General features: G+C 41.2%; 1 protein-coding gene across 1 annotated transcript in view; it reads left to right on the top strand.

Moving 5' to 3' along the window:
- The window catches only part of LOC149297891 (glucocorticoid receptor-like), a 114,525-nt gene extending 99,850 nt beyond the window's left edge, over nt 1-14,675 (top strand). The window contains exons 6-8 of the mRNA XM_089488131.1: nt 12,920-13,050; nt 13,138-13,295; nt 14,523-14,675. Of these exons, the coding sequence (XP_089344257.1) occupies nt 12,920-13,050; nt 13,138-13,295; nt 14,523-14,675 (442 nt within the window). The remainder of the gene's footprint in view (nt 1-12,919; nt 13,051-13,137; nt 13,296-14,522) is intronic.
- Nucleotides 14,676-16,795: the final 2,120 nt, after the last annotated feature.

Raw genomic sequence — 16,795 nt, 5'->3', positions numbered from 1 at the left:
TTACTTTAAAGCAACAGGTAAGCCCATGTTATCATGGATCAGTGAAGGCAATTAAGTTTACCTTCACTTCAGAACACATCTCTTCTGTGTCTCCCTGCATCATGATGATTTCAGTGAGAGCCACTATTTGGTAACTATCCCAGTGACAGCCGTCTGCCCATGCACACACTGGACATATTTGGGGAGCATGAGTATACACGTCCTCAACACAATGGCTTCAGCAATAAACCCAGTTTAGTGTGTAGTCATTCATACACCATGCTGTGAAACCAAGGGGATGGATTTAGGCAGAAATCACCATGCAGGGTCTTTTGCATTTGAATAGTAAACAATTCGATGCAATCAATATAATGTTGTTGATATTCCTGTTGTGATTTTGCTACTAATTTTGTTAAATAAAATGTATTTTTTTTTTAAATGAATAAAACAATGTGTATTTCTGTATATTGTTTTATTGTAATATATATATATATATATATATATATATATATAGAGAGAGAGAGAATCTAAAAAAATATTTATATCACTTAAAAGAAATAAGTGATCATTTACATTATGTACCTGTGCAGTGCAACCCAACTTCTAAATTATACATATCTATTAGAAATCTGTTGACATTTCTGTTGAAGAAAACCAATTGTTTCAGGCTGTTACAAAATGTTTTCGTTTAAAGTGACCTATTTATATAACTTAGTATCTTATGTTTAGCATAGGATATAAATTGGAAATTCACACCAACTGCTTTCCAGTGGGCAGCCATCCTAACATGAGTTTAATGATAATTACACACATTGGGTTTTCCCCTCAGCAAATGATATACTATATAATCTAGAAATCATTTTTTTTATTTTGCCCATTTTACTCTTATATAAACCCCAAAAAGTACTAGTTATTGGTAGTTAATAATTTTAATGACACTAATACTTGTGTTTATATACAAAGGATAAATGAATGTATTTATTAAGTGTCTCATAAGTTAATGTAATGAAGAATATAAGTAAAACATTTTATAAATAGGGCTTTTGATGTATAGATATACCATAAAATCCTGAAATGAATATTTTCAAATGTTGCTATGCTGTTTTCAAGTATCTTCCGGCACACAATTCCCAATTTGAAGTCTGAATTCAAATTACTGAACATCTGTCCATGTATTGTACTGTATGTTTGTGAAAAGGCACCGAAGACTTCCTATGCCTGTGGGTTAAAGTCAGGATTGAGATGAAATTGAATGGAAAAACTACACTTTTATGTTAAAAAAAAGTCCACGGGCTACATTGATCACCAGCCTTACTCTGCTTTACGACAAGACATGCTGTAAAAGACACCATGGGCCCTTCCTAACAGTGATTGCATTAATTGCACTCTAGACTTTCTCTGGAGAGGCATTAAACAATCGGGCGTTATGGCTGCTACTAGAACTTGGTCATTCCTCCCAACTGTATCAGCCCATATTGGAATTGTAAGGTGTATATAGTAAGAGTTGTCTCTTGAGCTGGAGTACTATAGTGAAAGCAATTTGGTGTGGCAATTAATAGAAATGTCTGCACACTACTTTCAATCCTTCTGAGTTTGACTGTCATGGTATATACAGATTTACTAAGGCCTGCTCCCAGGATCACTAGCACCCTTTCCTGCATGCACTTCCTAACAAAAGTGGAAATAGTTGACTGACATTCTTTATATGAAGAACATCTGAAGTTAATGGTATTCCTAATATTCTTTTGCTCTTGTATGTGCCTTGGGTTATGTTTTTACAGCCAGTGCAGGTGGCGTCATAAAATATTACTTGTACCCTAGTAAATAGGCGATGGCCGTACCACAGTAAGAGTCCCACTGTTTGGTTTGTGAATGTTGTGCTTCTGCAGATTTGTGAGAAAAGTAGCTCGATATCCATCTAAAGGTGTTAGGACAATTTGAAGAGTTTTATGTCTCATTGTTTTAAACATTGCGTCACAGAACATTGATATTCTGACTCTGACCTTTCCTTCAGCCAACACAGGTTCATTGTGTCTTTTGAGTTACAGTCATGACCTTCTTGGTTAATTCTTTACAGAGCCCATGGCTGAGGAATTTAATATGTCTGTGTAATTGGTGGTAAGACCACATTTCTTACCTTTTTATAGTCCAGTGGCCTCTTTAATAATGTATAGGTGAATTCAGTTAGGAGTTTCTGCAAATGAAAGTATTCATAGTTTGTCCAGATCTTAACAGTTGGTCATGGTTCATTAGTGTTTCAGTGGTGTACAGTCTCATTACAGTGCACCAACAGTATCTTTTATAGGACCCTCAGCTGCTGTCATTTAAAAAAAGCCCCAATTTTGACAGCTAGAAGGTCTAGTTACCAGTAGCTTAACCATATGATTAATATGATAAATGGTTGCATTAGATAACAAAGGGTTAAACAGGCTCACGATCATTCTAAAATGATTCTCCACTTATTATAGTAAATCAAATAACTGGTTAAGGAATAATTCAGAAAATTGGAGATTATACTTATTTGGTAAATGTCCTGTGACATCCAGGTTATTGTTTGTTTATTTTGTTTTCTTTTTGTTTAATACATTTTCCAAGTTCCGGTCTGCTAGGTACAACTGTCCCAGTGAGAGAGTGATTTAGTGTAGGGCTGCAACTAACGATTATAATCGATTAGTTGGCCGATTATTTTTTCGATTAATCGGATAAAAAAAAATGAATGTAAATTTTTCATTTATTTAAAATAATTTAATAAACAAATTATATTAAATACAAACAGCATAATAAAAAAACTTTGATAAAATGCATTTCTTGCCTTTATTTCGCAACCAGACCCCCCCAATTTATGCACATTTGAGCCCAGGCTTGCCACGCTGCCTCCCAGACATGCCACGCTGCCTCCCACATATGCCACTCCACTCTGCCTCCCACATATGCCACTCCACTCTGCCTCCCACATATGCCACTCCACGCTGCCCCCCACATATGCCACTCTGCCTCCCACATATGCCACTCCACGCTGCCTCCCACATATGCCACCCCACGCTGCCTCCCACATATGCCACTCCACGCTGCCTCCCACATATGCCTCTCTGCCTCCCACATATGCCACTCCACTCTGCCTCCCAAATATACCACTCCACGCTGCCTCTCACATATGCCACTCCACGCTGCCTCCCACATATGTCACTCCACGCTGCCTCCCACATATACCACTCCATGCTGCCTCCCACATATGCCACTCCACGCTGCCTCCCACATATACCACTCCACTCTGCCTCCCACATATGCCACTCCACGCTGCCTCCCACATATGCCACTCCACGCTGCCTCCCACATATGCCACTCCACGCTGCCTCCCACATATGCCACTCCACGCTGCCTCCCACATATGCCACTCCACGCTGCCTCCCACATATGCCACTCCACGCTGCCTCCCACATATGTCACTCCACGCTGCCTCCCACATATGTCACTCCACTCTACCCCCACATATGCCACTGTGCCTGATACACCTTATACCCCGATACACCACTCCATCCTCCCCAGACATGCCACACTGCCCTCCCCACATATGCCACTCCACTCTACCCCCAGATACGCCATTCCACTCTACCCCCAGATATGCCACTGTGGCCCCAGATCTGCCTTATACACCCTGATACACCACTCTGTCCTCCCCAGACATGCCACACTGCCCTCCCCACATATGCCTTATATACCCTATATGCCTTATACCCCCAGATATGTCACTCCGTCCTCCCCAGATATGCCTTATACCCCCCAGATATCTCATAGTCCCCTCAGAGTCACAGACCATACTTTTATAAATAAGTACTGGGTTAATCTTCACTGCCCCCAGGATTTAGATTCCCCTTAGTTTGCCCCCCTTTATCTCTAACTGCACCTTAAGTTAACTTTAATAAATTAATAAAATTAACTCTCAGTCCTCATCATTAAATTAACCCTAAACACCCCATTAACCATAACTGCCCCTAAATTAACCCTAAAGACCCCATCAACCACAGCATCCCCTAAATTAACCCTAAAGACCCCATGAACCACAACAGCCCCTAAATTAACCCTAAACATACCATTAACCAAAACTGCCTCAAATTAACCCCAAACACCCCATTAACCACAGCTGCTCCTAAATTAACCCTAAACACACCATTAACCATAGCTGCCCCTAAATTAACCCTAAACACCCTATTAACCATAACTGTCCCTAAATTAACCCTAAACACCCCATTAACCATAACTGCCCCTAAATTAACCCTAAACACCCCATTAACCATAACTGCCCCTAAATTAACTCCCACCTCCCCTAACTTTCAGCAGCCCAAATATTAATGTTATACTTACAGTTAGATGAGTGTACAGCCATGTGGTTCTGGCCTTCTGGGAGAAGGAAGGGGGCGGGGCCAGTTGTCACAGTGATTACAGGGAGGGACTGGTAAGTAGGAGCTGCTGCTGTGAGTCACTAAAACGGATTATATAATGAGGGGTATTTTTCAGAGCGTTTGCTCTGAAGAAAACCCTCATTTAATAATCGATAAAAATTGATTCAACTAATCGATAATGAAATTCGTTGGCAACGATTTTCATTATCGATTATTATCGATTAGTTGTTGCAGCCCTAATTTAGTGTACTCTCTCCTCATTCCCCCCACCCCACTATGGTCTCCTGACTGCAGACAGGACTCCAGCTCTGGTGATGGATTATTCATAGATTTATTTATAATATTCTACCTTAGGCAAGAGGACTCTGGGAATATCTAGCATCCTTCTAGGGTTGTTCCTCAAGGGATTGCATTTATTGTAGTGAGGGTGATGTGGAGACGGAATCCATATATTACTAAGGTTGGTTATTACACCTCTTGGATAATGCTGTTTAATGCAAATGCATTTCCATGCTTTCCTCTTTTATAATATGCATAATATGTAAATGAATGTAGTGTAGAGAGCTTCCCATTCACTCATTTTCTGGTCACCTGTAGAGCTTTGAAAGTCTTTGTATAGTTCCTGCATGGAGACAGAATAAATAACATTGAATGGGTTGTGCATGGTCTGAGACTGGCCTTCCTGCGCCAGTTTCACTCTATATAATAGTGAAAGATAACACACAGTGGGTTATGTAGCCCCAACCTAAAGAAAGCATATATTTCCTTTTTAACCTGTTTTTAACCAAGGTAACATTTTGCACTTCTCTCTGAGGACATCGTTGAAAACGTTGACTTCAAATACTGTTAGTTTCCATGTCATGCAATTAAAAACCTAGTATTTCCAGTGCTGTGGCAGAAAACGTTCTAGCAAGTTGGAAGAAACCTTCAGTAAATACTAATTAAGTATTGTTAGAATTTTAGAACTTTTGGGGGGCATGGCCAACTGAGCTCCAAGATGGACACGTGAGCTGTGAGCTCCGTCTACCCTTGTTTCTTAAACTCACCGAACGACTCATTTTCACCAATGATGGGCAAGCCTAATAGAGCTGCGGCCACCCCGAAGTCACAAGTCACAAGGCTCGAGGGAGAAGCAATCACTTACCTCCGTCCGCTCCTTCTTCCACGGAGCCGTCGACCATGATTCACGGGACTCCTTCCCTAGGCCTCTCTCTACTCCTGGCAGCCCGCAAAGTGGTGCGTCTGAGGATAATGCCTCCACACTTCCACCCGATGATCGGGGAGTTACTCCCCAGGACGCTTCCTGGCAGGACGCCCTCAAGCTCCTGCCTACAAAAGCGGATCTTCTGTCTGTAGTTGACCGTGCAACACGTGGCATCCATGAGGTCCTAACCGAGATAAAATAGGACATGAAACACATTGGCGACCGCGTGGCCACACTTGAAGCAGACAACACTAAAATATCGTCGACATTGGATCTCCTCTCTGCCCAACTCCAAGATCAGGTGAGTACTATTGTGGGCATTACCCGGCGCCTTGACGATATTGATAACAGGGGCCGCAGAAACAATTTACGAGTCCGAGAGGTCCCGGACGCTGCTGCAGCGGCCTTTAGACACTCCGATTAAATTTGACCGAGCCCATAGGGCTCTGAGGCCGTGATCGACTGACGCTCAACCGCCTCATGACATAATTTGCCGGATACACGACTTCCCTACCAAAGAGACTATTCTGGCGCGCTACCGCCCGACTAATTCGGTCATGTGGGAAGGCCACAAGATCCTGCTATTTTCTGATCTCTCGCCGCAAACATTACAGTTCCGACGCTCTCTCCGTCCCGTCACGTCTTCGATTACCTGTAAGGCAGGTGCAGTGCCTTGTCGATGTTCCGTCTTTGCCTACGCTGGCATCTACGTTGTTTGCTTCCTCCGTTTTCCTGTTCATGCCGGCTCGCTGCTTGTACCTGGATCGCCCTCCTACCAAGTCTTCTCTACATACTCACCTTGCCGGGCCGTCTTCAACTGTATCCTTCCTGCGTCTCCAGCTTTGTTCAGACGTTCCTACCGGGACCCGACTATTTGCTCCTTGGAGGACAAGTTGTGAGCATCGTTGTTAAGTGGACTCTCTCCTTATTATTTTCTTGTTTTCTTACTGTTTCTTTCATCCCCCCCCCTTTCTTTTTTCCATACACCTGTCCATACTCGCTACACAGGGGCTCTGGGACCCTTCTCTGGGACCTTCTGCATTACACTACACATGTTCCTTACGCTGTACTAGGAGATGTTTGTTTTTTTTTTGTTTGTTTTTTTTATATTGTGCCATAAGCATACACGTTTTCTACTCATTATTTTCCCCTCCTCTTCCCCCATTATGTTCTGTTCGGTGATCTCTATTCCTTTCCTCCTCCTTCATACATAGAGGGTATTTATCCTCTGTTCGATGTTTGTCCTGATTTCTGTTGGCCTCTGCTGCCCTGCCAGAGCCCGCCGCCTCCAGGCGCTCCGCTTGGTGGTCTTGGTCTTAGATCGTATTCTCGATCTACTGGCTCACTTCTCAATGCTTTTGCATTTGACGATTGCTTCGTCTCGGTTCTGTTTTCTGTTACTTTGGGCTTTGTTCTTTTTTCTTTTATTGACCGGTGTCGATAATGCTCCTAAGGGATCCCTGCCATTCTCTTTATGTCTCCTGAGTTAATACAATTTACGTCTCTCAACATTAGGGGCATTAATAAACCCTAGCAATGCTCCAAATTATTATATGTCCTACGCTCCTTGAAAACTAAAGTAGCTTATATTCAAGAAACGCACTTTTTGGCCACCAAACAGTTTAACTTGTCTGATAGATACTTCCGCACGGTGTATTATGCCAGTTGTCCGGATTCTAAAACCAAGGGGGTTGCTATCTTGATCCATAAAGATATCCCCTTTAAGGAGCTTGAAGTCTGGCGGGACCCTGAGGGACGTTGTCTCTTTCTCAAATGTTATATTGGTCAACAGAAGGTCACTATGGTTAATCTCTACGCCCCCAATAAGAACCAGGCTGCTTTTCTAGTGCGTGTTATGGCTAAGCTGTCTGTCTTTCAAGAAGGCCTCACGGTCCTAGGGGGAGATTTCAATCCCGTCTTGGATTGCTCCGCCTCGTCATCGTCTGTCTCTTACTCCGACATTAACAAAGTGAAACGACAACTGCACCTTAGTCAGTTAGTTGATGTGTGGAGGGCGCAGCACCCTAGGGATCGGGACTATACGTATTTCTCGGCACTCCATAACAGATACACCAGAATTTACATGTTCTTTATCTCCCATCACCACCTACCTCTCCTTCTCAAATCAGACATCTGTGTGCAAACACTAAGCAATCACGCCCCTGTACACCTTTCCCTTACCCTCCCTGATCTCCCAGCCAAGCTGTGGTCTTGGCGCCTAAATGAGAATCTTTTAGGTTGTTCACAAAATGTTGAAGCCTTGTCTAGTCACCTAAGTAATTATTTTCAGGAGAATTTGTCTCCTGAAACCCCCTTTCCCACCGTCTGGGAAGCCCACAAGTCAGTTATCCGGGGACATCTGATTAAACTGGGCTCTCAGAACAAAAAACTGGAACTGTCCAATATTCTCAATCTCACCCAACGTATTGCTCAGTTAGAGACGCAACATAACCGCTCTGGTGACGGGGCTCTCCTGCTCCAGTTGCAAACACTTCGGGACCAGTTGGCTTCCCTTTTAGATGATAAGGTGAAACACAATTTCCTCCTCCTGAGGAAACACTTCTACGAACTGGGTGATAAACACTGTAAATCTTTGGCCAGGGCCCTTCGCCATAAACGCTCGGCTGCATATATATCTAAGATACGGGATGCACAGGGCTCTTTGCACTACCACTCTGAGAAGATTGCGCAATGCTTTCAATCTTTCTATCAAAAATTGTACAACTTACCTTCCTCTCCTGGCGACTCCATCCGACTTATCCAAGTATCAAACTGCTAGGATCTCCAGAGATGACAGGGATGCGCTGGACGCTCCTGTCACTTTGGATGAAATAGATCAAGCCCTGAAACTCCTGCCTCGGGGTAAGTGCCCTGGTCCAGATGGTTTCACCCCGCTTTACTATAGGAAGTTCTTTCCGGTATTGGGCCCCCAGTTACTAACCCTTTTCGGTGCTCTTTCCACTGGTGCACCACTCCATCCTTCCTCCAACACCACTGTGATTACTGTTGTCCCCAAACCTAGTAGGGACTCTGAGAGTTGTGGCAGTTATCGGCCAATATCGCTGATAAATACAGACTTGAAGCTGCTGGCTAAGATACTGGCGCTTAGGATACAACCTCTGATTCCCTCCCTTGTCCGCCCTGACCAGGTGGGATTTGTCCCTTTTAGGGAGGCAATGGATAACACGATTCGCCTACTTAATTTGATTTCGCACTCTCAGTATCATAAACTCCCTTCGGTGTTGTTGTCCATGGACGCCGAAAAAGCCTTTGACAGGGTTGCCTGGCCCTTCATGTTTGCTGTCCTGGCTCGAGCGGGCTTGGGTCCCACTTATGTATCTCTCATTAAATCCTTGTACTCCGGCCCATCTGCCCAGGTCAGAGTCAATGGGATCTTGTCGGGTCGGGTCGCCCTGTCCAATGGCACTCGTCAGGGATGCCCCCTCTCCCCTTTATTGTTTATTTTGTCCCTGGAACCGCTTCTCAATGCCATCCGTCTTATCCCATCCATTTCTGGCTTGCGGGTAGGGGACATAGAACACAAGGTCATGGCTTACGCAGACGATGCGCTCTGCTTCCTGCAGAACCCTGTTGACTCAGTTTCCCATCTACTTCACGAATTACGTGAATTCCAGGTGATTTCCAACTATAAGATTAATCTCCAAAAGTCGGAGGTCCTTGGGGTCGGCCTAGCTGACTCGCTCCGGGCCCGATGCGTTGCCTCCTTTCCCTTTCAGTGGCGCACTGAAGCCATCAAATACTTGGGCCTCTTTATCTCCCCTTGCCTCTCTGACCTTGCCAACCTCAACTTCACCAGGCTCCTCCGCTCCATTGACTCTGATTTGAAGCGATGGTCATTCCCTCACCTCTCCTGGTTTGGGAGGATGAGTGTCCTCAAAATGAACATCCTTCCCAGGCTCCTATACCCCGTTTAGACTCTCCCCATTTTCTTGCCAAAAACCTTTTTTAAGACCTGCCAGAGGATTTTTACGAGATACGTCTGGGGAGGCCGGACGCCCAGGCTCTCTTACTCCCACTTAACTAGGCCGAAAATGCAGGGGGGTATGGGGCTCCCTGATATCGAGCTTTATTGGATGGCCTCCCACCTTAGGCGTCTTGTGGAGTGGTCCCTTTATGCTCCCAAACTCTGGGTTCATATTGAGCACTCGTTATTCACCCAGCATGTCTCTACTGTGCCATGGATTCCCGAGCCACTGCGACTACCGCTTATCCCACGTCATCCGACTATTTCTCCGACCTTGAGAGTTCTTAAGCGGGTCCTGGCTAGGGGTCATCTCCTCTCCCACCCTAGCCCTCTCACGCCTATCTCACACAACTCTGCTTTTGGTCCAGGTCTGTCCTCTGCACTGCCCCGGGCTCTGCTGCCGCCTGGTGCCCACATTCTCCGACTACACCACGTATTACACGGCTCCTCTCTGCGTCCCCTCCATGATCTCTGTAAACTTCGCCCCATCCCTAAACATTTTAATTTTTTTTATTATCAACTTAGACACTTTGTTTCTGGTCTGCTCAGGGATTCCCGGGTGCTGCGTCCTCTCACGCCCTTTGAATCCTTTTGTGACGCCGGTAAGGAGACCCCTCATCTTCTATCCCTCCTTTACTCCGCTCTTTTGGACACCACTTGTAAGACTAAACTTTACTACTACAGTTTTTGGGAACATGAGTTGGACGTCCAGTTCTCTGACCTGGAGTGGAGTAATATTGCCTACCTAACTCACAAGGGGGCCACCTCCAGAAAGACGCAGGAACTAGCTTTTAAAATACTCACCAGATGGTACAGGGTTCCTGTGGAACTCCACAAGTTCCTTCCCCAGGTTTCTGAGTTGTGCTGGCGTTGTGAGTCCCAAGTGGGCTCCTACGTCCACATCTTGTGGGATTGTCCCCTGGTCCGTCCATTGACTATCAATTGACTCCCCAGTTGGTCTTGTTACAGGCCCCCCCTGTTTCGATTGGCAGCTACAAACGCTCCCTTACTGTGCACTTCCTAAACGCAGCCAGGGCCCTCATTCCTCAATTTTGGAAATCCCACTCCACTCCCCCGATCCAGATTTGGCTTAAGAAACTAGTCTTCACCTGCCGTATGGAAGACCTTGTGATGCCCTCAAAGGGTTTAGCACATAAGCATGAGGTACGCTGGTTCCATTGGAAGGTCTTCCTTCTATCTTCGCGATTCTCCACCATTGTGGGAGTTGACGCCCCTCGAGCCACATGATGGGTTTACCTCTCTGCTGTGTATCGCTATGACCTCTGTTGCCCGTGGACTCTACTTTACCTTTATTTTTTTTTTTACATAATAATGTCTATGCCGCTCTTGTTTTTGTTTTTCTTTTGTTATGATTTGATATGTTTTGAAGTTATTTCTGTGACTCTGCACACTGAGGCAGTACGCATACACTTGCTGCCAGTATTTACCCAGTCTCCTTAGGCCTTCACATGTACTACCCTTGCTCATCTCATTGAACCACGTTCTGTTATACTTACCTGATGATTTGACGCCGCTGTGATTCTGTGTACCCAGTCATTTCTGACTCTATCTTCTTTTACCATGCAGCCGTGTCCTACTTGTTGCATTTGTCTTAACACTGCATTTGATTTCGGTGTCATTCACTCTGTTTCGCGTGTTTCTGCGATTACTGTATGGTTTCCTGTCATTGTGGTTCGTTTCGCAATAAACAGAATTTAAAAAAAAAAAAAAAAAGAATTTTAGAACTTTCTTTTATCCAACTAGCTCATTTGTCTCTGCATTAGGTGTATTCAGTCTGACATCCTTGGCATCACATCCCCTGAAGTCACTCTTAGAATATCTGAAAACCCTAGGCTCGATTTAGTGACCCATTCAAAGTGAAAACTAAACAAATAAAACTGTCACAAATGTAAATCTTGGTGTAAACACTAGTCTTTACTTGAGAAACAATTACAATAACACCTGTGCATCTATTGGCATGCAGATATCCACGTGTATATAAATGTATATCTGTGTCGGTGGGAGCACAAGTCTTCCTACTTCTCCCAGACCACCAGATATGGGGCATATAGCAGCATTGTATGCCTTCTTGCACCTCCTGCAAATCATATTGTTTCACCACAGCACTCAAGAGTACTATACCTGGTGTTTTTTGTGATATAATGCATCTTGTTACTGGTAATAAACCCATATAAAGGACTACCAACAAGAGACACATTTTATTAAATAATGATGCCTATAATATATGCTGTTTATATATGAAGTTTATACCCAGAGTGATGCAAAACAGGTATATTGTTGTCAATTCTAGCTAATCCATTCCCCTAATTGGTTTCCAGAGAGATTACATGACATCACATAATGTTTTTTATATCCCATTCAGTATGTTTTCAAAACCTCATGTACTGCGTGGCTGTCGATCAGCAAATGGTTCCCCCCTGCCTTAATTGCTTACAATTAGTAATAAAGTATTGCATGTTATTTGTAGGCACACTACCAATTTCCAGAGTGCCACATATTAATGTGGAGCTTGACATGAAAAAGGATGATTTAACTTACACAGAGAGGATTAATGTATCACAAATGATTGCAGTCATGCCAATTACAGGACCTAGCATGCATATATGTATAAACCATATTGCACATTGTATTATTAAAAAAAAAAATACATATTTTACTTATTTTTTTATACACAAATTTGCTTTCATTTTTAATACATAATAGTACATTACTACACAGTGCCTCCTGGCGCAGACACAAGACTCATATGGACCAGCTGGTAGGGTGGCGAGGTCACGCTTTTCAGAAGACATTTTAGCTCAAGCCTGCATCAGACTACCGCTTTATATGCACAAAATGTTTTTCTCTAAAATATAGTGCTTACAAATGCATTTTCTTCTCTTTTATAAATGCAATTTATGGGAATAGTTATAAAATGATGGCTGTGAGGCAAACCTGATGTCTTAATGACTGGCACCGGTTACATGAAAAAAAATAAATAAAGTGCATCTAGAGTAAATGTAGATAGAAACTGTATGTAAGTGAAAAAAGGTGGAAATGCCACTTAATGTGAAAGTTTGGAATAGCTCCTGTGTTCTACAGAAGCTCATTTCCCAGTTGGTGGACAAGTTCCATAGTGAAGAGAATAGATTTGTTAAATAGTTCTCTAAATCTATACGAAGATGAATATCTTGGATATCGAATAGCACAACAAACACCAAGTTGAAGTTCAAGAACTATATAGCTGTCTCCTGCTGTGTTAGATTTTGTTTCTTGGAAGGGCCTCTAGATTCTGCACATACAGATGTTGTAGGTCACCAGATATTAACCTTTTGCCCCCCTCTTTTCAAGGGAGAGGATGAATCTGCCCTTCATGCAAGAACGATTTCAAGACATGTTCAAAGTAGTCCATGAATTGACACGTCTCCAGGTCTCTTATGAAGAATATCTCTGCATGAAAGCCTTGTTGCTTCTGTGTACAAGTAAGTGTATTTGATTGACTATACTTACAGAACGATATGCTTATCCACATTGCCCACTAAATAAGAACAATTTTGTTTTTTTGTCAGTTCCAAAGGATGGCCTGAAAAGCCATACTCTGTTCGAGGAAATCCGCATGACTTACATTAAAGAGTTGGGGAAAGCCATAGTAAAGAGGGAAGGAAATTCCAGCCAAAACTGGCAACGATTTTATCAACTGACAAAACTATTGGATACAATGCATGAGGTAAGGTTCCCACAGCAGGAAAAAAAGGGAATAACTTCATTACAACTCACACATCTTGTTCTTAGAGATGGCGATAATTCACAAATATAAAAGTGTTATTGGATGCCGTAGCTATGGTCACGATTACTCTGTATCAGTCCAGTGTACCTTGCCAGGAATGTGGGTTAAGCTGATTTTATCAACAGGCAACAGAGTTTGAGGGAAATGTGTTTGATTGACATGAGCACTAAGAACGCTGTTATATCCGGGTTACTGCAATTGTGCCCCTATGTGTTAAAGCAAGCATGTAAACTAGTTGGAAACATGTGGTTTAGTGGCCTGGAAGTGGTGTCATTAGCTTTTCTTGTGGAGAACATAGTAGTAGATTGAGCTTCTATTAGGCTAAGTAGCACGTGTTAATTAATGGGTGACCTATGACTTCACATCACTAAAGGTGTTGTCTTTTTCATACAGGATTAGCTGTAGTTGCCTATAATGGTGCGTGACAGACAGTGGCGTGGCAATTCCAATTCTGTACTTTTGATACTATCCTAAGAAAAGGGCTTATTTGTCACTTGTCTCAAACATTACCTTTTTTACCATCTTAAACACTAGTAAACAGAATTATGCCTGCAGGTGCTTAAAGTAAATAATATGTGTGTGTCAGAAATGCTGCCTATGGACTCCAGGATTAAGCTAACTAAAGTTTAAATGGTTTTTTACGCAAATGAATATTGTTAAAGACTGACAGTTCCCCTTTAACATCTTTCACTCTAGTACCCTGGCACTTCTGCGTAATGGCATCTAAGACTTTTCACTCTCTGATTTTAGACTATGGCTTCTTCAAATATTTTTATTATTGTACATTGTTTAACCCCTTTTTGTATTTAAGTGTTTCAATCCCATCCTATCTTGCCTCTATACATGTACTTTTCCTTTATTATCCAAAAAATTGCCATCTTAGTTTTTTGCAACAAACAGCTGGGTAATTACTGGGTAATTTTCAGAAAATAACTCTACTGGGATAAGAAAATACAGCGAATATTGTTAAAACATTTCTACGAAGAATTACATCATGCCAAGAATAGTAGTACCCTTCTATACACAAACACTCCATATATATATATATATATATATATATATATATATATATATATATATATATAATATATAGATACATAAATTAGACTTCTGTGTATACCACCAAATTACCTTCAATTTAAAACCCATCGTCTCCATTTTTTTCAGGTGGTTGAAAATCTACTAGCCTTTTGCTTCCATTCCTTTCTGGATAAATCAATGAGTGTCGAGTTTCCTGAGATGTTACAAGAAATCATCAGCAATCAGATACCAAAATATTCATCTGGAAATATCAGAAGACTTTTATTTCATCAGAAATGACTGCCTTACTAAAACAAAAAAACAAAAAAAATATATATATATAAATATAAAAAAGTTGCCTTAAGGAAAGAAAAAAGTAAAATGATAGCTTTGTATTGTATAAAACAAACAAACAAAAAAAATCATGAAACAAAATCAGACATGGTAATTGTCCTTGCAATGGTGTTCCTTTTGTAATTGTGCACTACGGTTCATGTGGTTTACAGAGGGCCAAGTTCTGGACTACGGGAACTTCCTCATTTCACAGTGAGTGACGTGAGAAGTATAAGAGACAGATAAACCAGAGTCTGCTTTGTGAACATTCTGCTAGTAATTTTTTGCATTTAGATAAATGTTTTGCGAGATCGTTGGAGGGAGGGGAAGGGAGTTTTTTTGGTTTTTTTTGCTTTCATACTTTTTCTTTCTGTATTCTGTAATTAAGAAAAAAAAAAGAGCTTTGATTTATGCATGTAACCTGAGGGAAGTTTACAAGTGTATATCTGAAAAGGGAAGTTGAGCCTTTTTTTAAGCTACTGTTTTGATTAGCGTTTTACGCCCTTAATTTAAAAAAAAGGAACTGATTTTATCTTTTCGTCCTTTTAATTCTTTAATGACACCTGTTGTACAGATTTGGGCAAAATGGGGCAGCTTAAAGCTTTGCTCATACATTGTTCCCACAACCCAAAGGGTTCTAAAAATTACTCTAACCAAGATATTAAATTACTTGCTACTTTTAGCCTTATCTAAACACATTTCTCATTTCTGTGGCCAAAAACAATGACTTAACTAGGGAGACACCATTCTTGTTGTTCTGTGTAGATACCTGTTCACGTTAAGCTCTCTTTTCCGTTTAAGAAGTGCTTCAGACATGGCCACAAGGACCATTTTAGTGCTGTGATAGACATTGAATGCAAGACAGTTAATAGACGTTTTCTTGCCAGAAATTGATACTTTTTACCCTTTTCACATGTGCCATATGATGCTCAGAGAGACTTTATTAGAAGCTGCTGTAGCCGTTTCAATAGCTTGTACATGTATATGCTTTTATTAAGTAAAGAGTAAAAAAAATATATATATAAAAATGATTTTAACAGCCATTCATTAAGACTTTTTTTTTTATCGGATAAAATATTTTTTACTTTATCAGGGTCACTACAAAGCCACTGTACCACAGAGTAGTAGTAATTTATAAGTGTGTGTGTATATATATATATATATATATATATATATATATATACATGGTAAAAAAAAAAGCTTTTCTCAAGCTATGCTACAACTTACATTTTGTCTAAACTAACTTTATATTTATAGTTTTAAACTGTATGCCATATTGGTATAATTGGATGTTTGGGCAGAAAATGAAAGGGCTACTGCAGCTTGAAATGACAATATATATTATCTATAAAATGCTTTATAAAATGTTGGAAAAGGCTTTAGCACTTTGGGTTGGGCAAATTAAATCTGTGCAAAGCAAACTAACCTTTAATCATCTTGAAATTCCAGTGTGTCTGATTAGGTGTTCCATAAAATTTACATAGAAGGCCTAATGCATTAGATTGCTTAATAGTGCTGATGTCTGGTTTTATGCGTGATGTGTTTGTTATTTTTAATAATTTTTTTAAAATCTAGAATGTAAGCACTTTGGCTTCGGTTTTGAGTATATTTTTTTTTCTACTTCCTACAATAGTCTAACAACATTCAGGGCACATTAATTAGAGGTCCTAAGGCCTATATAATTCAACACATTAAGATAATCTATTTGTGTCATCCTGTTGAGGTTCCGAGCAGAGTGAAAAGTTTTTCTACGCAAATCTCAATGAAATTCCACTATTGGAAAGCGCATAGATTCTGACAGGGTACAAATATATACCGGTTTTACACTTTTTACAGTTTTAATACCTGAAGCAATTTCATAATTGTTTTTAAAAAGCAAACGTTCAACTTTTTACCAGTGCATGTTATATATTCTATGTAAAAAAAACTACATCTGGTTAAGAATTATTACTATCTTTTTTTAAAAAGAAAACTTTATACAAACAATTTATTTGTGTGCAGGATGTGTTTGGCGTAGTTGGTAACACCTTACACTTCTGTACCTCTAAGGTCTCTGGCTGAAATGTGTCTTGAAACTGTTTTAAGAA

Source organism: Sceloporus occidentalis, unplaced genomic scaffold (assembly GCF_023333645.1).
Source record: "Sceloporus occidentalis isolate IW3139 unplaced genomic scaffold, rSceOcc1.0.p SCAF_36, whole genome shotgun sequence".
NCBI classification, from domain to species: Eukaryota; Metazoa; Chordata; class Lepidosauria; order Squamata; family Phrynosomatidae; genus Sceloporus; species Sceloporus occidentalis.
Note: the sequence above shows the minus strand (reverse complement) of the source record. Positions and strands in the feature narration are given on the sequence as shown.